Source organism: Apodemus sylvaticus, chromosome 15 (assembly GCF_947179515.1).
Source record: "Apodemus sylvaticus chromosome 15, mApoSyl1.1, whole genome shotgun sequence".
NCBI lineage: Eukaryota > Metazoa > Chordata > Mammalia > Rodentia > Muridae > Apodemus > Apodemus sylvaticus.
This window is the reverse complement of record NC_067486.1, coordinates 1,970,979-1,989,749: the sequence shown is the minus strand read 5'-3', so window position 1 is coordinate 1,989,749 and position 18,771 is coordinate 1,970,979. Positions and strand designations below refer to the sequence as shown.

The 18,771-nt window shown below is 48.0% G+C and overlaps 1 protein-coding gene across 1 annotated transcript; it reads left to right on the top strand.

Annotated features, from left to right (window-relative positions):
- Window positions 1-3,063: 3,063 nt before the first annotated feature.
- Get1 (guided entry of tail-anchored proteins factor 1) lies at window positions 3,064-18,195 on the top strand. The gene is made up of 5 exons (XM_052158627.1): window positions 3,064-3,265; window positions 11,716-11,881; window positions 12,777-12,844; window positions 14,236-14,350; window positions 16,316-18,195. Exons 1-5 carry the CDS (start codon window positions 3,164-3,166, stop codon window positions 16,387-16,389), a joined length of 525 nt encoding a protein of 174 aa, XP_052014587.1. The 5' UTR covers window positions 3,064-3,163; the 3' UTR covers window positions 16,390-18,195.
- The last annotated feature ends 576 nt before the right edge of the window (window positions 18,196-18,771 follow it).

Sequence of the window (18,771 nt, the reverse complement as noted above, 5' to 3'; positions counted from 1 at the left end):
TTCCTTGGCTGGTAGTCTTGGGTTCTATAAGAAAGCAAGCTGAGCAAGCCAGGGGAAGCAAGCCAGTAAGAAACATACCTCCTGCCAGGAGGTGGTGGCACACGCCTGTATTCCCAGCACTTGGGAGGCAGAGGCAGGCGGATTTCTGAGTTTGAGGCCAGCCTGGTCTACAGAGTGAGTTCCAGGACAGCCAAGGCTACACAGAGAGAGACCCTGTCTTGAAAAACCAAGAGAGAGAGAGAGAGAGAGAGAGAGAGAGAGAGAGAGAGAGAGAGAGAGAGAGAATCCTTCCTTCCATGGCCTCTGTATCAGCTCCTGCTTCCTAACCTGACTTCCTTTAGTGATGAACAGCAGTGTGGAAGTGTAAGCTGAATAAACCCTTTCCTCTTGCTTTTCGGTCGTGATGTTTGTGTAGGAATAGAAACCCTGAATAAGACACCAGGGATGACCTGGAGTGCTGGTGTTATATAGGCATATGCCTTCTGTAACCTGCCTGGTTACAGGTTTCTAGCCTCGGAGATTATCTTTGATTGCCTACATGGACCCTGTGTAATCATAAGGCTTCCAACAGGGAAAGAGGGAGTTGAAAGGTGGGAAGGATGGTTGAGTCAGAGTCCAAGCAGAACGCTGTGGTGCCAAACATGAAGACAGAAGAGAGCCATGAGGTGAGGGTGCTGGTAGCCTTTGCCCGAGCAATTCCAGAAGGAAAACAGTCTATTTTAGCCCAGTGAGATGCACTTCACATTTTGAAACTCTAGGACTATAAGGTAACAAATTTACCACATCTCAAGCCATCAAACATGTGGTCAGTTATGACAGTGTTATGTGGAACCCACCAGAGATGACCATCAGACCATTTATAATCAACTAAAATTCTTTATTCCAGCCCGCTGGGGACCACACTCAGGTATCCGGGACCTAAGTCTAGTACCAAGTGTCTGGAGCACAGGATTTTAGAAAGCAGAAACCAAGTCCTGGAATCTCTTGCTGTACAGGAGCGGAAGGTTTTCACAAGCAGGATAGTTTAAGAGAAGATAATGTGGACCATCTTGATCTTGTGTCCCTAGAGTAGGGCAGGGTAATTTTCCATGGCATTCTCCATCAAGGAGATGAAATTTTAGTTAAACACAAAATGGCCTCAGCAAGAACACAAGATGGAAGAACCTCTGAACTGTTACACTGTCACAATAGCAGAATCGAAACACAAACAAGAGCTGGTTACAAGCTCTGCTTGCCAGAATTTGTACCCGACTTAATTGATAATTTTATACTTTCTTTATACGTGTTAAAACTCAGTCTTCAACTGAGAACTGTTTTTGAGAGTGGTCAACAGGTACTAGGAGTTGAGCCTGACTCCGTCAAACTGAGCTGCTCCTGAAAGCCAGGAAGAGCTTCTCCTAGCTACCTGTCTTGTTAAGGTTTTGCAGACATGACCAAGGTAACTCTTTTTTTTTTTTTTTTTTTTTTTTTTTTTTTTTTTTTGAGACAGGGTTTCTCTGTATAGCCCTGGCTGTCCTGGAACTCACTCTGTAAACCAGGCTGGCCTTGAACTCAGAAACCCACTTGCCTCTGCCTCCCAAGTGCTGGTTACAAGGCTGTGATTAAAGGCGTGCACCACTACCACCCAGGTGACCAAGACAACTCTTACAAGAACAACATTTAACTGGGGCTGGCTTACAGGTTCAGAGGTTCAGTCCATTATCAAGATGTGAACATGGCAGTGTCCAGGCAGGCATGGTGCAGGAGGAGCTGAGAGTTCTACATCTTCATCTGAAGGCAGCTAGGAGAAGACTGACTTCCAGGCATCTAGGATAAGGGTCTTAAAGCCCACACCCACAGTGACATATATATTCCAAAACAGCCACACCTACTCCAACAGGGCCACACCTTCTAATAGTGCCATTCACTGGGCCAAGCATATACAAACCATCAAATCACCCCAGCTGCATACATGTTATAGGATATTTAGGATATTCACCAGTAATTTTGTTAGGTCTTGCCTCACTAAGAACAGAGTGGTCCTCTTGTGCAGTGTGGACCTGGTTGATACTTTCCTTTTCATTCTAAAAAAGTAGAGACTTGGGATTGAAGAGCAAGCAGGTGCAGCGGAGTCAAGGTGGGTTTGTGGGGAGGGAGAGACTCAGACTGCCATAATTTCTCATGAGGCTGCTCTTCCATTATCCATCTCAATCAGTGTGCAGCGCCTGGCAGTCTGCCTACAGCCTGGGGTAGGCCAGCTGGAAGAGAAGCTTATAGAGTGGTAGTCTCCTGGTCAGCATGCCCTTTCATGGAGATAATTCATCCCACCGCCGCTGGTAGAGCCACAGGCAGTACTTCTGTAAGTAACTCGTTCTCGGACTAACATGGCAGAAAAGACAGCCAGCTATCTTTCACTTTATTCACCATATATGTGAACCGGGGTTCTTTTGTTATGACTACTCATTATTGCCGTAACTTAGATAATTTTACTAAAAGCTCACTGTAAACTCTTTTTTTGAGCGTGCTGAGGATGGCTGGTACCTAAGACTTCCCACAAGCTTGACAAGTCTCTACCAGTCACAAAGTGATGTCTTTTTATGAATAAACTTACCTTTTAGGATTACAGTTTTCTACATTGTTCGTGTTTATTAGTGCCTTGTTGTAAAATGCAGATGAACCATTTTACATGCGACAACGGGTTAGAAAACATTTTAAGTTACCTGCTATAATAAAGTAACTTTCTATTCATGAAGAGGCTTATCCTAAAATAAATTTATTTAAGAATAAAGGTGCGTTAGTTAACTCAGTAGTTTTCGGCTACTACAATCAATCACAGTTTGCTAAAAGCTGTTTAGCCTCCGCGAGGTCGGAAGGGGGGCGGGGGAGGGGAGGGAAATGAATGTCACCCGGCTACGGAAGCCGGGAAAGCGAAAGGCGAAGATGGGCGCTAGGTAACACTCCGTGCCGCCCCCTAGAGGAGGTGTAGCGTGCGTGCACGGCAGCCACTGGGTCCTTACGTGCTGCCGTAGCCGCGGAGCAGCGCTGCAGTGCGCAGGCGCAATTGGCGACGCTGTCTCCCAGGCGCCGCCGTGGCGTAGCAGGGTTGCAGTGCGCAGGCGTAGGCGAGCGCGGAGGCGCGGTCACCATGGCGCTACAGTAGCGGTGCAGGTGCCTGGGATCCAGGATGAGCGCGTCCGAGACGGACCGCTGGGCTTGGTTGCTGGTGTTGAGCTTCGTGTTCGGATGCAACGTGCTGCGGATCCTCCTGCCTTCCCTGTCCTCGTTTGTAAGTAGCTGCCAGGGGCGGGGAGCGGCCGAGCGTGGGGCCTTGTGCGGTCCATGCTGCAAGCTCTCTTCCTCCAATTGGCTCCGAGCTTCTCACAGATCGCGAGGTTGCAACCAGATCCACTACTGCGCTCTGGAGGGTGGGAGGTCCCAAGCCACGCTTCCCGGCAGAGGAGCAGCCCGGACCAGGCATCCTCACAGGGGCCAGGCATCCTCAGAGGTGCCTGGCTCTGGAGTGGCTCACCCCCTTCTGCTCTGTCCGTGAGAACAAGGACCACTACAGAGCAATCAGGCCATACTGTTCTTGCTCACTCAGGTTTTTGTTTATGTGTGTGGGTGTTTTTCCTGCGTGTATATCTGTGCACCGTGTGCTTTCATTGCCAGCAGAGTCCAGAAGAGTGCTGGATCCTCTGGAATTGTAGTTAGAGACATTAGTTACCTGCCGTGTAGGTGCTGGGAACAGGCCCCCTATAACAGTATCCAGTGTTCTTACCCACTGAACCATCTCCAGCCCCAACATATTTCTACATGACTTTATATTTTTCAGTCAAGCCTGTATAAAGAAGTCGTCACACAATTCCCCAAAGGACTGGATGCAGGAAGGTCAATAAGGGTTTTTCTGTCTACTGGGAGAGGGGTTGGGGGGATTACTAACTGGACATGGATGTTACCACACTCAATGCCCTTCCTCGCCTGCCTGCAAATTTCTCTTCATCTGTCTTGCTATCTGTAGCCTTTCAACCTTTTTAAAAAACTTTTTTTTATGTGAGAGTTTTGCCTGCATGTATGTAAGTGCATCACACGTATGCCGTGCTTTTGAGTCCAGAAGGGGCACTGGAGTCACAGACTCCTTGTGAGCTACCATCTGAGTGCTGGGACCATAAAGTGCTCTTGACCACTGAGATATCTCCCCACCCCCTTAATCTGTAGCCATTAAAGTTTATTAGTGTGTGTGTGTGTGTGTGTGTGTGTATGTGTGTTCTTGAGTGTATGCATGTGCACCATGTGAACGTAGTTGTCTGCAGAGGCCAGAAGAGGCAGTCACGATCTCTGGAACTGATTTATAGATGATAACTTCTAGGAACTGAACCTGGGTCCTCTGAAAGAACTGCAAGTGTGCTTAACCCTGAGACATCTCTCTAACCTGTGCCCATAGCCTTAGAAAACATGCTCTGTAATAAACCAGTGAGCAAGAGTGTTTCTCTGAGTTTTGTGAGCTGGTCTAGCAAATTGGTGAAGCCTGAAGAGGAATTGAGGGAACTCGAACATGTGCTGGCCTGTGTGATTTGTGGCTGATGTTTGAAGTGGTTACTGTGGTACTGAGCCCTCTCCACCTGTGGGAATTGACACTGTTTGCAGAATGGGGAACACCTAGGAGGTGAGCCCACACATTTGAGATCATAGCAGCCATCTGTGTGGTGGGCGGTTGGTGAGAGAGACTGACATGATGCCTTCTTCATCTGTTTTCTAGAGAGATATCTAGTCCTTCATCCCCATAATCCTTCTGTTAGTTTCCGTGGTTAAAGTTCCTCATGTGTCTGGATAAAACCCCCTGTGGTTATGTGTGTTCTCTTTCTGCTTTCTGTTTTGTTTGTTTGTTTGTTTGTTTGTTTTTTCCGAGACAGGGTTTCTCTGTGTAGCCCTGGCTGTCCGGGAACTCACTCTGTAGACCAAGATGGCCTCGAACTCAGAAATCCGCCTGCCTCTGCCTCCCAAGTGCTGGGACTAAAGGTGTGCGCCACCATCGCCTGGCCTGCTTTCTTGTGTAGTTTTATTTTCCCATTATGTGTGTGTGTGTGTGTGTGTGTGTGTGTGTGTGTGTTGTGTCTTTAAGACTGAGACAGTTGGTATCAGGGGTAGTCCTTGGCCACTGTTCTGCCTTATTCATTGAGGAAGGGTCGCAGTAAAACCCAGAGTACACTGACTGGGCTAGCTTGCTGTGGGGACCCTGGCTCCATATCTACACCCACCTTTCAGGTGGTTCCTCATGCTTATGTAGCAGGAGCTTTAGCCACTGAGCCAGATCCCTGCCTTGGGGGTTCCACCTCCTTCTGTCCTGTGTCTCGTTCCCTTTCACCTCACAGTGGAGCTAAGGAAACAGAACTCAGATGTTCAGGGAGGCTGTGTTGGGCTATCCTCCTCACTGAATTGGCATTGAGTCTCTAGTAGCTAGCAGGTCGGGAGGACATATAGATCCTGTGATCAACTCAGGGTCCTCCAGGACATGGTCACCAGACTTGGGTGTGTTCTGTATTAGTCTCTTGTCACAGAGGATGGGCACTGCAGTTTCATATGCCCAAGTCTTTGCTCTGTGCACGGCCATCATTGTTTGCTCTCAGCCTAGGCCTGCACCGAGTCCTGTGCTGTTCCTGAAGGTTGTAGAGTCTCTGCCTTGAATCCATTGAGCTAAAATCCTTTGGCAGTGACACCTGGCAGTTGCTGGGTTCAGAAAGACAATGTGTGATTATTACCCTAGAGGAGAGGAACCTGTCATCAATGTTTAGAACAGGGAGGACAAATAAAAGATCCAGTTTGCCTGGTTGCTGGGTTTCCAGTGAGGGAGCTTTTGGGAACATGCTGGTGTAAGGAGGCCAGAATACCTCCCCACAATGTTAGAGCACCCCTCCCCGACAAGCCTCTGATCTGCAGGGCCAACTGTGACAGATCAATGACAAGGTTGGGTTGAGGCTGCAGAGTGTAGCCTTCTGTACCAGGTTCCTGAGCACTGAGCATTGGTGCGGTCAGGAGGAGTGCACCCCCTCAGTGCAGCAGGAGGGCGGGTGAGGTGCTGGGAGGCTGTCTGGGCCGACTGCTGGGCACCCAGGTAGACTAAGGAAGTCCATGAGCAGTGGCGTCAGTGGGGCCAAAAGTGATAACTTTTGGCTATTTAACTCTCTTGCTATTCTGGGGCCCAAAGCTGATAGTGTCTGGCAATTAACTCCTGCTGATAGCAGCAGGGGATTAAGAAAAGAAATATAATTATCTGGGTTCTTAACTCTGACTGGGCTTCTAGATGGCCAGGCCAGAGGCTCTGAATTCATTAACTTTTCTTGAGCCAGAGAGGAAAGAAAAGAAAGTAAGTCAGGCACACACCACCTGAAGCAGAAAAGGACACACCACTGTTTGATTATTGTTCTTAATTTTTATACCTTCTCAGGAGAATTGGTTACATGGTTTTCTAGACACCTTTATATTCTGTAAGTTCATAGTAAGTTTAAAGTAGTATTTCCTGTCACGGATTGGTAAGGCTTGAGGGGTTAAAGCAGAATTGTTTATATGTCTTCCCATTAAGACGAGTACTAAGTAAACATTCATTATTATCTGTTACTAGTCCCACAAGTTCATTATTATTTTAAAGCAATAGTTATTATAAGTTAGCATGATTTTGTCGTGAGACAAATATTCTGCCTTGTGTCTTATTATTTTGAAGTCTCATATAGATAGACTAGTCCATCATTTATTTTCTGTCCTTACACCTACAAATAAATCGCCCATTTCCAGTTTTTTTTTTCCTTTTGGTTTCTTGAGACAGGGATTCTCTGTGTAGCCCTGGCTGCCCTGGAACTCACTCTGTAGACCAGGTTGGCCTCGAACTTAGAAATCCGCTTGCCTCTGCCTCCCAAGTGCTGAGATTAAAGGTGTGCACCACCACAGCCTGGCTCCAATTTTTTTTTTTTTAATTTATCTATTTATTTTATGTATGTGAGTACACTGTCAACTGTCTTCAGGCACACCAGAAAAGAACATCGGATCCCATTACAGATGGTTATGAACCATTATATGGTTGCTGGGAATTGAACTCAGGACCTCTGGAAGAGTAGTCAGGGCTCTCAACCGCTGAGCCAGCTCTCCAGCCCCCCTATTTCCAGTTTTATGACCTTCAGTTACCAGATAGTGGCTTTGTTCCTAACCTTGAAAGAATGTTTTCCTTGATTGTGCATTTGTTCCAAGCCCGCTTTCTTTTCCTAGTTCAATTAGCCCGTGGTACATGAAGGTTTACAGAGATCTATTTGCAGCATTTATTTTATAGGGGGCTTCTTGAGATTGTATCAATTTAGGAGTGCTATAAAATCATGATTATGAGTTATGAAGTCATCAGTTCCTTACACAGCATTGAATCTACATGAAAGTACATGGCCATGTTGATCTGCAGAAAATCTGCCCAATGGAGTAGGCTGAAGCCCAGGGATCACCACGCTGTTTAATAGAGGCAGCAAAAACATGTCAGCAGTGGGAAACAATTCTGGGATGACGTCTCTGAGAATCCTACCTTTCAGAGTGCACCTATAGCTGCTATGCAGATATGGTGGACCATCTCCAGAAAACTCACCTGCTTGCCACAGCCTTTCCTAGACGGCTTCTGTCAGCTGGAGTGGGTCTGGTGCCTGTGGTTAGCCTGGATGGAATTTTCCTGAGAGTCTTTCCCTTTAGGCTGGTCATGGCACGCCTAGTCTAGACCGTGAATTTGTAAAGTAAGGGATCCAGTGTTGTCTGCAGAGAAGGGGACATTGGACACACCATGTGCCCATACATGGGAGGTACACTGCTTGGGTGTCCCTGAACTGATGTGTAAAGGTGGGTGAGACTCTTCTGAGATTTGCAGAGCTCTCAGGACTGGCATGGCAGACACAGGGTGAGGGTCTCAGACTTGCAGTGTGCAGGTGCCTGTGCCAGCCCCTGACAGACCCTGCTCTGCCGGCAGTCGCATGGGTACACATGCTTCTGGGCCCGGCTCGTCTGGTCAACTTGTCTCAGCATGTTCAAGCAGTGTTACCCCTTTGCTTTTTGCTCTAAGCCTTAGGTACTTGCTTTTCACAGAGCAGCAGACTCTGAGCAAAGCCCTTCTTTGGGATTTTGTTATTTATTATTTATTTTTGAGACAGGGTTTCTTGACTATCTTGAAACTTACTCTCTAGACCAGGCTGTCTCTTATTTATGAGATTAAATGAGATTAAAGGCATGCACCACCATGCCTAGTTGGGACAGGATTTTGTACGGCTTCCAAGTGTTAGGATGACATAGCAACCTAACAGGATGCACTCTTGGGGCCTTGGTGGAGAGGTGTGTTCGGGTGATGGACAGAGTGCTTGGCTGACAGGGCCCGAAGGGTGTACAAATGGGGAACAGGCATTTCAGGAGGAGGTTGGCCCCGCCCAGGGAGTTGCGCTAGATGAGAACCTTTTCAGGTTTCTGGACTTTGTGTGTTTAGGTTTTGGTCTCTTCATGCTAGTGACCTGGGTTGGTCAGTTTTGAACTTGCTTGAGAAATCTCAGAAGGGAGGAGCTGGGCTGTGCATGTCATACTGCCATCTTTCAGACCTGGGTGGGCAGTGACAACACGACTACAAGTTCAGTCTTGGACAAGCTTATCTGTCAGCCGAGGGTGCCCTGGCCAGATAGGACTGAAGCCCCACAGGCCAGAGCACAGTGTGCTTGCCCGCAGGCAGCTCACCTCTGCCCACAGGGTGGCAAGAAGGAAGCTGAGCTCCTGTCCTTTGCTCCGTCTGAGTCATCTGGGTAAAAATTTCACAAACCTTGTGCCTCCTGTCCCCAGAGCCTTTGTGAGTTTGAATCATCTGCTTTTCTTTCTTTCTTTTTTTCTTTTCTTTCTTTCTTTTTTTTTTTTTTTTGAGACAGGGTTTCTCTGTGTAGCCCTGACTGTCCTGGAACTCACTCTGTAGACCAGGCTGGCCTCGAACTCAGAAATCCGCCTGCCTCTGCCTCCTAAGTGCTGAGATTACAGGCATGCGCCACCACCGCCCGACTTCATCTGCTTTTCTTCTGAGACTTACCCACTGTGCCGTTCTGTTGGGCTGCAGGTGGCTGGCTTTGAACCTCTCCTCCTGCAGCTTCCCAAATGCTGGGGTGACAGGAGCATCTCCAGGTTGCTTTCTCCTGTTTCTGTGGGGCTGGGGGTGTGGCAGGGAGCTGTGGAGCCGCAGGGAGCAGTGGGGTCGGGTGTGCCCAGACCCCTGAGATGAGTAGGTGTAAGATTGCACCCACCCTCTGTCCTTCAGAGGAGGTCGTGGAGCTCTCGATGGTCTTCATCTCCTTATAAGGGTGTGTCCAGCAATATCTGAAATTCCGCCCTATGCATGAGGCATCCGCAGCACCCTGGCCCTAGCCAGTGTTGTGCACTCTTCCTGAAGACCCCTGCACAACTCCTTAAAGGTTTAATAATAGCCTTTGTTCTCCCAGTTAAACAAGCTGTCTCGTTGAAGACTGTCTCCCGAGAGTCTGTTCCCTCTTCGTGAGGTTTCCATCCCTGACTGTTTCTACCTTGTCCACCACTGCTCCTCCCAACCCCCACCTCAGGATCTGGGTTGTAACCACAGGTCATGCTGCACGGGGCGGGGAAGCAGAGCCCTAATGACATGTTTAAGTTTAAGCATCCTTTATAGAATTCCTGATTTTTTAAATGTAAAGCTTTTGCATTTATGTATGTATTTAATGTGCATTGTTGTTTTGCCTGTGTATGTATGTGTGTCAGAGTCCCTGGAACCAGAGTTACAGATGGTTGTGAGCTGCCATGTGGGTGCTGGGAATTGAACCTAGGACTTTTGAAAGAGCAGCCAGCCAGTGCTCTTAACTGCTGAGCCATCTCCAGCGCCCCAGATTTTGTTTTTAAAGATTTATTTATTTTATGTATATGAGTACATTGTAGCTGTCTTCAGACACACCAGAAGAGGGCATCTGATCCTATTACAGATGGTTGTGAGCCACCATGTGGTTACTGGGAATTGAACTTTGGTCCTTTGGAAGAGTCGTCAATGCTCTTAACTGCTGAGCCATCTCTCCAGCTACAACCCCCCCCCCCACCAAGATTTTTTTTTAAACTTTATTGATTCTTTGTTTCATATCATGTGTGCCCCAATCCCATTCATCTCCCTGTTTCCTCATATCTGCCCTCTCTCCCTGCAATGCCCCACAAAAGAAAAAAAATCTTGTCATGGAAATTGTAGTATGTCCTACAGTATACCCTTTGTCCACACATCTTTGTCCAACAAACATTGTAAGTGTTCATTGCAGTGAGTCCGGTTTGAGGCCTCTGGCTTTTTCTATATTAATATTGGATCCTCACTGGGACTCCTCTTGGATATCCTGTTGTTGCCCTGCGTCATGGAGATGCTGCAGCTTTGGATCTGCAGGACCAGCCCCTTCTTGTGCTCCCAAAGTTCATAGTTTGGGTAGATGTTGTGGTGGGTGGGCAAGCTCAGAGTCCTGGATCTGGGCCTTGGGGGTAGCTGAGTTAGTTGGCCTGCCAGCTCTAATGTGCCCACACCACCAGGGGACCTGGCCAGCCCTCCTGAGTGCTGCAGCTGGCAAGGGGCAGGGCCAACTCTGGGCAACGAGGGGTGGGGTAGGGGTAGGGGTGTTGGTTCTCTGATTTTTGAATGATAGCTCTGTGACTTTTTAAAAAATTATTTTTGCCTTTAGAATTATTTATTTTTTATGGGAATGATGTTTGGCCTGCATGTGTATGTGTGTATCACCTGCACGCCTGGTGCCCATGGATTCAGAAGAAGGTGTTGGATCCCCTAGAACTAGAGTTATAGATGGTCACAAACCACCATGTGGGTGCTGGGAACTGTACCCCAATCCTCTAAAGACAAACACTTTTAACCACTGAGCGTTTCTGCCCCTGTGATCATTACAGACTTTGGACCATTCCTATTTTTTTCCTCCAGGGTGGGCCAGGCTGAGGTAACTCTCCCTTTGAGTGGAGAACAGTGGGCAAGAGAGGCAGGTTTGCAAACCCTGTTTGCTGTCCACTGTGTAGTTGTCAAGGTGACTCACAGTGCTGGCTCTAGCCTAGGGGCTTTAACTGTGGGTTTGTGAAGGGGCCTCAGATTGTGTGCCTGGTCTGTTTGTCCACCATCACTGTTGCGGTTTGGCTCTGGCTGTTACTGAAGTTGCCTTACCTCGTGGCAAGCAGAGGGGTCTTCTGAGCTGGGGAGATACCATTGCTGTGGGCCAGCTAAACTTTGCATGCTTCTTCTTTTCATCTTTAAAACCAACAGAGCTATTCTTTTAAAGATTGAGCAAACACGCACATTCAGGAGTTAGGATACAGTATATAGAAAAGCAGTTTCCCCCCTGAACCCTTGAAGGTAGTTGACAGCCCTCGGCTGTTCTGTACTTGTTGAGTGAGCAAAGGTCTTGACTGTAACACTGGTGACAAATGTGTCACTGACGTCCAGTCTGAAGGCCTGCTTTGGTTTCCCTGCATGAGAAGAGGGCTCTTTCCAGCAGCTCTCTGGCGACTGCTGCCCCTGGCCTGGACTGTACCTTTCTGCACCCCATCTTCCCGAACCACCTAGTCCTGGGACCCTGACAGGCCGGAATAGGTGGTGGGCGCCACCTGGTGGCCGCTATTGCATGTATCTGGAACACAGTAAATTATCTGGGTTTCAGTGAGGAAGGACACTGATGCCCACCACCTCCCTGCTAGATTTCCAGGGTGCTACAGAAAGATGCAGAACAGGAGTCACAGATGAGAGCAGAGATCCAGGACATGAAGCAGGAGCTGTCCACCGTCAACATGATGGATGAGTTTGCCAGATACGCCAGGCTGGAAAGGAAGATCAACAAAATGACAGACAAGCTCAAAACACACGGTACTTGTCTTGTAGCCACTGATAGCGGGGTGGAGGGTGGGGGGCGGGGTGGGAGAGAAGGGTGGGAGGGCTGTCTTTGTGCATGGATTTAAGGTACATGCGTTACTTCATATTTGCTGGTAAACCCTTTGCTTTCTAGATCTAGAAATCCTTGTAGATTTTTCTGCAGAGCCAATTCGTCCTCTGTAGATTTTCAGTTTCAAGGCTGGCACTTTGGTGAGGAAGTCCAGACAAGAGAATACACAGTGGGTCCTCAGGGCACTTGGCACTCTCAGGGGCATTCATACAGTGTAGACGGCAAGGGTCAGCTCCTGTGCGAGGGAGAGGCAGTGTACACTCGCGTCCCAGTGTCTGTGGCACAGTCAGGCAGCTCACTGTGTTCCATGCTAGCCAGATCTTCATAGTAAGGCTCTGTCTGTCTGTCTGTCTGTCTTTCCTTTCAGGGCTACAAAGTGAGACCTCCAGAGAGCAGTGTGTCCTGAGAGCCCTGCTGGGCTGTGTAAGGTGGAGCAGGCTATGTAGAACACAGGCCTGGGGGCTGGGCTCCTGCAGGAGCCTCAGAGATGGCGTAGGTTAGAAAATGGGAATGACGGTTAGTCCTGTCCGTGAGCGGCAAGTGTGTTAGGAGAAGAGTCTCTCAGAGGCTTGCATGACTTGAGGATGCAGTTTGAGTGGGTTTCTACTCAAACAGCAGAGTGATCAACTTTATATTTTGTAAGAGGTTTATCACACACATTGTTGTCCTGTTTGATGTTTCCAAGTATAAATGCAATTATAATCAATAATTCCATTAATTATTAATGCTTGGGAAACGACATTTCCGTGTGTTCAGGTGTGCTCTCCGCTTTGCAAGATTAATTCATGTTTCACCTTGCTTGTTTTTTTTCTCTTTCAGTGAAGGCACGGACAGCTCAGTTGGCCAAGATCAAGTGGTTTATCAGTGTTGCTTTCTATGTATTGCAAGTGAGTGTGATCTTTCCCCTTTGTCTGCTTGTGTATGTGCACATGTGTGTAGGCATTTTCCTGTGTGTGCTCGTGCACATGTGCACACAGAGGCCAGAGGTGGCTGTGGTGTCTTGATTGCTCTACTATTCATCTTCTATCCCAGGGCAGGATCTTTCGAGTAAAGGTAAAACTTACCCCCGCCCCCCAGCTCTGAGACACAGTCTTTGTGGGTGCTACCTCCTGAGCCACTTTTCCAGTCCCTAGCTGTGAATTACTAAGACAGAAAATATAAAAGCTCCTAGCTGGAGACCTGGCTTCATAGCCTCACCCTGGAAGCTGGTGCTCTGTGCTCCCTGACAGTGAAGGCGGTGCTCACATCCTCCAGGCGGGAAGCCAGCAGCTCAGCTTTTCTTTTTTCTTTTCTTCTTTTCTTTTCTTTTCTCTTCTCTTCTCTTCTCTTCTCTTCTCTTCTCTTCTCTTCTCTTCTCTTTTCTTTTGTCTTTTCTTTCCTTTTCCTTTTCCGTTTCCTTTCTTTTCTTTTTTTCTCAAGACAAGGTTTCTTTGTGTAGCCCTGACTGTCCTGAAGTAGCTCTGTAGACTAGGTTGGCATTAACCTCACAGAGATCAGCCTGCTTCTACCTCTCCAGTGCTAGGTTTAAAAGTGTGCACTGACGTGACACTTGTCTTTCTTTCCCTTTTTGAATTTACTCATTTCTGTGTACAGGTGCTTTGCTTGCATAACTCTTTGCACACCATGTGTGTCCTTAGGGGTCAGAAGAGGATATTAGATTCCCTGAGACTGGAGTTAGAGACAGATGTGAGTCACCGGTGGGTGCTGGGGATTGAACCTGGATGTTCTGGAAGCTCAGGCAGTACTCAGCAGATCTAGCCATCTCTCTCTCTCTCCACTTTCCCCCATTTTTCTCATTCTTCCGTGGGGAGTTTGTGTTCTTTGCCTTCTGGACACTACCTAGGGTACTCCACAGAGACTCATCCACAGAGAGAGAGACTCAGGCGTCCTGCCCTCTTCAGTCTGAGCATTTCAGTAGAGCATTCAGGAGCACAGAAGGTGCTTCTGGGAAAGGACAAGAAGTGAAACATTAGTTTTCACCAGTTTGGAGCTGATTGGGATGTCAGAGAGATTGTGGCGTCCTGGCTGCTTTTGTACTGGCATGTAGTTCATCTACTCAGAGACTGTGGGGGCAGACTCAGCTCAGTTAAGTGAATTCACTTAAGTCAGTGAATGTGTGGCATCTATGTTAAAACAGGAAAATGCCAGTTCCCACAAGAAGGCCCACCCCACTGTCACCAGTGTGTAATGTTTTGTCTGGAACTGTGTGTGTGTGTGTGTGTTCACCACAAGCACTAATTGAGCTATGAGGCCTCCACTCACCCCAAGCTTCTTCCAGGCAGCGCTGATGATCTCACTCATTTGGAAGTACTACTCCGTCCCTGTGGCTGTGGTGCCCAGCAAGTGGATCACCCCGCTCGACCGCCTGGTAGCATTTCCTACTCGAGTAGCAGGTACTTGTTTTCTGGAAATACGGTGGTGGTGGGAGATTACATGACCTGACTTCGTCCTCACTGTCCCCTCAGCAGGCTGCGCCTCCTGTCCCAGCCTTCTGTGGTCTGGAGAAGCTACTTGCCAGGGGCAGAGTTCCACCCCGGCACCCAGAGGCTGTGTCCCCTCCCAGTGGCCTCCTCTCTGAGTGCTCTGCTGCTCTTGGCTGCTGCCTTTGAGTGTTGAAAGGTCCTTTGGATGCTAAAGGTTGTCGATGTCACTGAAGACTGTGCAGACATGTAGGAACACTTTTTTGGGTTGGGTGTTCTCTCACTGTGTGGCCCTGACTTGTCTTGGAACTAGATTTGTAGACCAGGCTAGCCTCAAACTCTGCCTTCTTCTGTCTTCTCAGAACTGGGATTAAAGAAAGGCATGCTCCTCCCTGCCCTGGCAACACAGGAACTAGTTTTTAAAAGCCATGCCAGTTGGCTTCCCTTCAGTCTAGCACTGAGGAGGCAAGCAGGAGGTTCTCTGAGTTTTAGGCCTTCCCTCTTGGTCTACACAGGGACCTTCAAGCCAGCCAGTGCTACTTAGATAAAAAAAAAAAAAAGATACTACTCTCCCTACAAAATTTATTCTGTTACAGATAAACCTTCAATGCTGTGTTCTGTTTCTTCCAGCCTTGTCTGTTTTGAAGTAGTTGTGGTCACCTGACATTTTATCCCTTTTCCCTCGATGTTGTAAGCCCACTCAGTAAAATACCACAGTGAGCAGTTTAAACACACAGACTGGGTATCATTAGGACCCATTTTGTCATTCATAAATGGCACCTTCTCAAGGGTCCTTGGGTGGGAGGAGGAAGGTCAGATTGCATCGTGTAGGCCTCTTCCTAAGGCTGCCCTGTGGTCTCAGCCTCTCTCAGAGGCTTGGACTATCACTGTCCCCAGGGTAGGACGTTAGAGTATGAATTAGGGTCCATACTTGCAGGTCACAACACTCCGTTTCAGACCCTGCTGTCATTTGAATTTTCCTGTGAGGACACTTTCTTGGGTCCTGATCTAAGCTAGTAGAAATAATACTGCTGGATATGGTGGCTCATGCCTGTAAGCCCTGGAAGGAGGATTGCTATAGCTTCAAGGCCATCATGGACTACAGAGTAAGAGCCTGTAAAAAACCTGCATGTTTTCACCAGTCATGGGTTCTGATGTGTGGAGAATATTGTTCATACTGTAGTGAAATATGCCATTGAAAGGGAGCAGTTGCAAGGACCTACAGTTAGCTGTGCTGTGTTCTCTCCCTCCCCTCCCTTGTCCTGTCCTGTCCTGGGGTCTCCTCCCCATCCTTCCCCTCCCCTCCCCATCCTTCCCCTCCCCTCCTCTCCCCTCCCCTCCTCTCCCCTCACCTCTCCACCCCACCCCTCCCCTCCCCTCCCACTGTTGGGCTCAGGCCTAAGGAGCAGCAGGCCACCTTTGGCAGTACTCTGCTGAGCTGTTGGCCTTACTGCCTGTGTAGGGAGAATGGGGATATCTTCACTTTAGGCCTCAAAATACATGAATTTGTTTATAGTGCTTTTTTGAGAAATGAAAAAGAAATAGTGGTTCAGGGCATTCGTGGGTGGGTTTTTTTTTTTTTTTTTTTTTGGTTTTTGATTTGGTTTTTTGGAGACAGGGTTTCTCTGTGTAGCCCTGGCTGTCTTGGAACTCACTCTGTAGACCAGGCTGGCCTCAAACTCAGAAATCTGCCTGCCTCTGCCTCCCAGAGTGCTGGGATTACAGGCGTGCACCACCACCGCCCGGCTGGTTCAGGCATTCTTCCAGCCTGTCAATAGACCCAGTGACTTCTCTGACAGGAGATGTGCAGTGCAGCCCTGTCTGCCCTGCCTCAGCAGCGCCTTCTCTTGCCCATTGGAACTGGCATCTCCTCCCTGTATGTAGATGGTAACAAAGGCTTGGGTGCTGCGCCTCTGACATGAGTTTCTTTCTTTCCAGGTGGAATTGGAATCACCTGTTGGATTTTAGTCTGTAACAAAGTTGTGGCCATCATTCTCCACCCTCTCAGCTGAGGGGAAGGCCAGCTGCAAGTCTTCACAAAGGATTCTGATAGGGTAAAGAGCGGATTGCACACAAGTCCACAGAGTCTTGTTTTTTATGTTTCGGAATATGTTTGCTTTTGTGTGTCACCTGGGATTCTCGTTGAAGTCAGGATTTTCTGCCTCCACCACTGAGCCAGAAAGACCAGTTATGGCACTCCCGTGCCGTGTGACGCAGCTCTGGATCCATGACTGGTACCACCAAGCGGCATCTGCTGGTGCTTGTTCTGGGCATGGCTTAGGTCTGTCGCCAGCTGCAAAGTCAGACTTGGAACAACTCCGACAGTGCCATTTTTTAGTTTTAGAAAATCCCACATTTTTCATACCACTACTAAACTTCCTCTATTTCAGTTATTGAAAGTGACACATGCTAGTGGACATCGCTGTGCTTGTCCCCTTGAAACGTTACACATAAGTGTGTGAAAAGTATCGCTGTATGTCTAAGCTTGTTAATTTTTCATAGTGGTTTCTACATGTGTTCATGAGACTACGTATATTTTTATTTAAAGCATTTCAAATGAGTCTGCCTTTAAAGCATTGGGTGTTTATGCTGTGCAGAGTGGAATAGGTTAAGCGAGGTGTGGTCTGATCCAGTTCATCTGAGACTCCTTAGGCTCATGAAGTTATTAGGCAGAATTCAGCCAAGTCTAGTTGTTTTTGTTTTTGTTTTGTTTCTCTCAAGGTCTCTCAGTGTAGCTGCGGCTGTCCTGAAATTATGTAGACCAGGCTTGTCTCAAACCCACAGAGATCCACCTGCCAGATAGAATTAAAGGTGTGTGTGCTACGCCAAGACTGTTTTTGAAGCACTTTTCCTAGTTAAGTATTTGCCAGTGCTAGTGTGACTGTCCCACCAGCCTTACTGCAGGAGCAGTCCATCACCGCCTGGGGTGCAAGCTGTGGTGTTTGCCTCTGGGGAACCATAGCACGGAAAAGCTACCTGCCTGCCCTGCATGTCTCTGCACAGCTCTGGCTGTCCTGGAATTTACAGGAATCCTCTTGTCTCTGCCTCACAGCTGCCGAGATGAAAGGTATAGCACTGGGTTTTGAAGGATCATATTTATATTCCCGTGCTTCCTAATAATCTCCTATGTAGCTCTTTGTTATTCTGACTGTACTGTGAACACACCAAGTGTGCAACCCTTGGGTTGGTTGTAGACCGAGCACCACCAGAGCAGGCTTGAAAGTCTATTGATTTAAGCTCAGCAGATGCTGCAGATAGACCCACGTGGCACCGAGGTGGCTTGGCTGTATTTTTACTGGGCACAAACGGAGCAAATAGCCAACATTGCCTGGAGACCTGCCCACTAGCTGCAGCGTGCGCACCATGAAGGAAGCACATGGTCTACACAGGTTCTGGACCTGAGGAGGCTGGCTCAGAATCTGGGCTCCCTCCAGGGATTCAGCCCTGGGGTGGGGGAGGGTGTGCGCTTTCCTCCTTTTTGTAGTGAGCCACAGTCTGTGATGGTGCTTTTTGCCCACATCATCTAGGTAGCCAGGGTCAGCATCCCCAGGCCACTTGGAAGGGCAATCAAAAGAAAGTCCCCAGACCACATGCCTCTCACAGGACTCGTGATTTCAGCTGACCTGAAGGAACAAGTGACTGTCAGTGTTCCCATGTGTGTAATGTGGATGTCAGCGCTTCCACACGCATAATGTATGTAAGACTGTTAATGTTCCTGTGTGTGTAGTGTATGTAACACTGAGTAGGGGACATCCGTGTGTTTTTTTCCCCCAAATTGTATTTAAAAATGGGTAATAAAACACTGAGTTAAAAAGGGATTGGGTGCCTGGAAAGCACGTTTCGGTCCCCTCCTGCCTTGGCTCTACTGTCACCTGCTTCTTAGGGCTCTCCAAGATGGTGCATGTTTGTGAATGTTGGTCTGCATGCAATTAAAGCCTTCACATAGGGTCCTACTGTGCAGCCCTGGCTAGCCTAGAACTCACCATAAAGACCAGGCCTGGTCTGCATCCTGAGTGCTCGGATGTGGGTAGAGGCTCTACATATAGCTTATATCCGGGATATTTTATCAGCACCATTATCATCATCATATTACCATCACCGTCTTCATCACCATCGCTATCCCTCAACTGGCATTATACCATTAGGCCACACAGCCCTTGATCTCAGTTGTTAAAGTGTTTATACTAGCCCATAAACAGTTGGAGACAGTGCGATGAATTCTAGATAACAATTAAGTTGCTCTGATAGCTAAATGAAGGCAAGTTACACAGTGTAGACTGGGAATAGACTCTTTATAGTCCCAACAAAATACTGATAGAATTAGACCTGAGCAGCCAGCTTGAACATGCAGTTGTTTTATAACAAGATTAAGAGAAACGGTCGTTGTGTAACAA

Bases quoted from the DNA above. Each gene is read 5' to 3' on its own strand.
- Get1 (XM_052158627.1), top strand. From the start codon at position 3,164: ATGAGCGCGTCCGAGACGGACCGCTGGGCTTGGTTGCTGGTGTTGAGC. The intron at 12,845-14,235 runs GTGAGTGTGATC...AGCTTCTTCCAG, and splicing joins TTGCTTTCTATGTATTGCAA to GCAGCGCTGATGATCTCACT. The intron at 14,351-16,315 runs GTACTTGTTTTC...CTTTCTTTCCAG, and splicing joins ATTTCCTACTCGAGTAGCAG to GTGGAATTGGAATCACCTGT.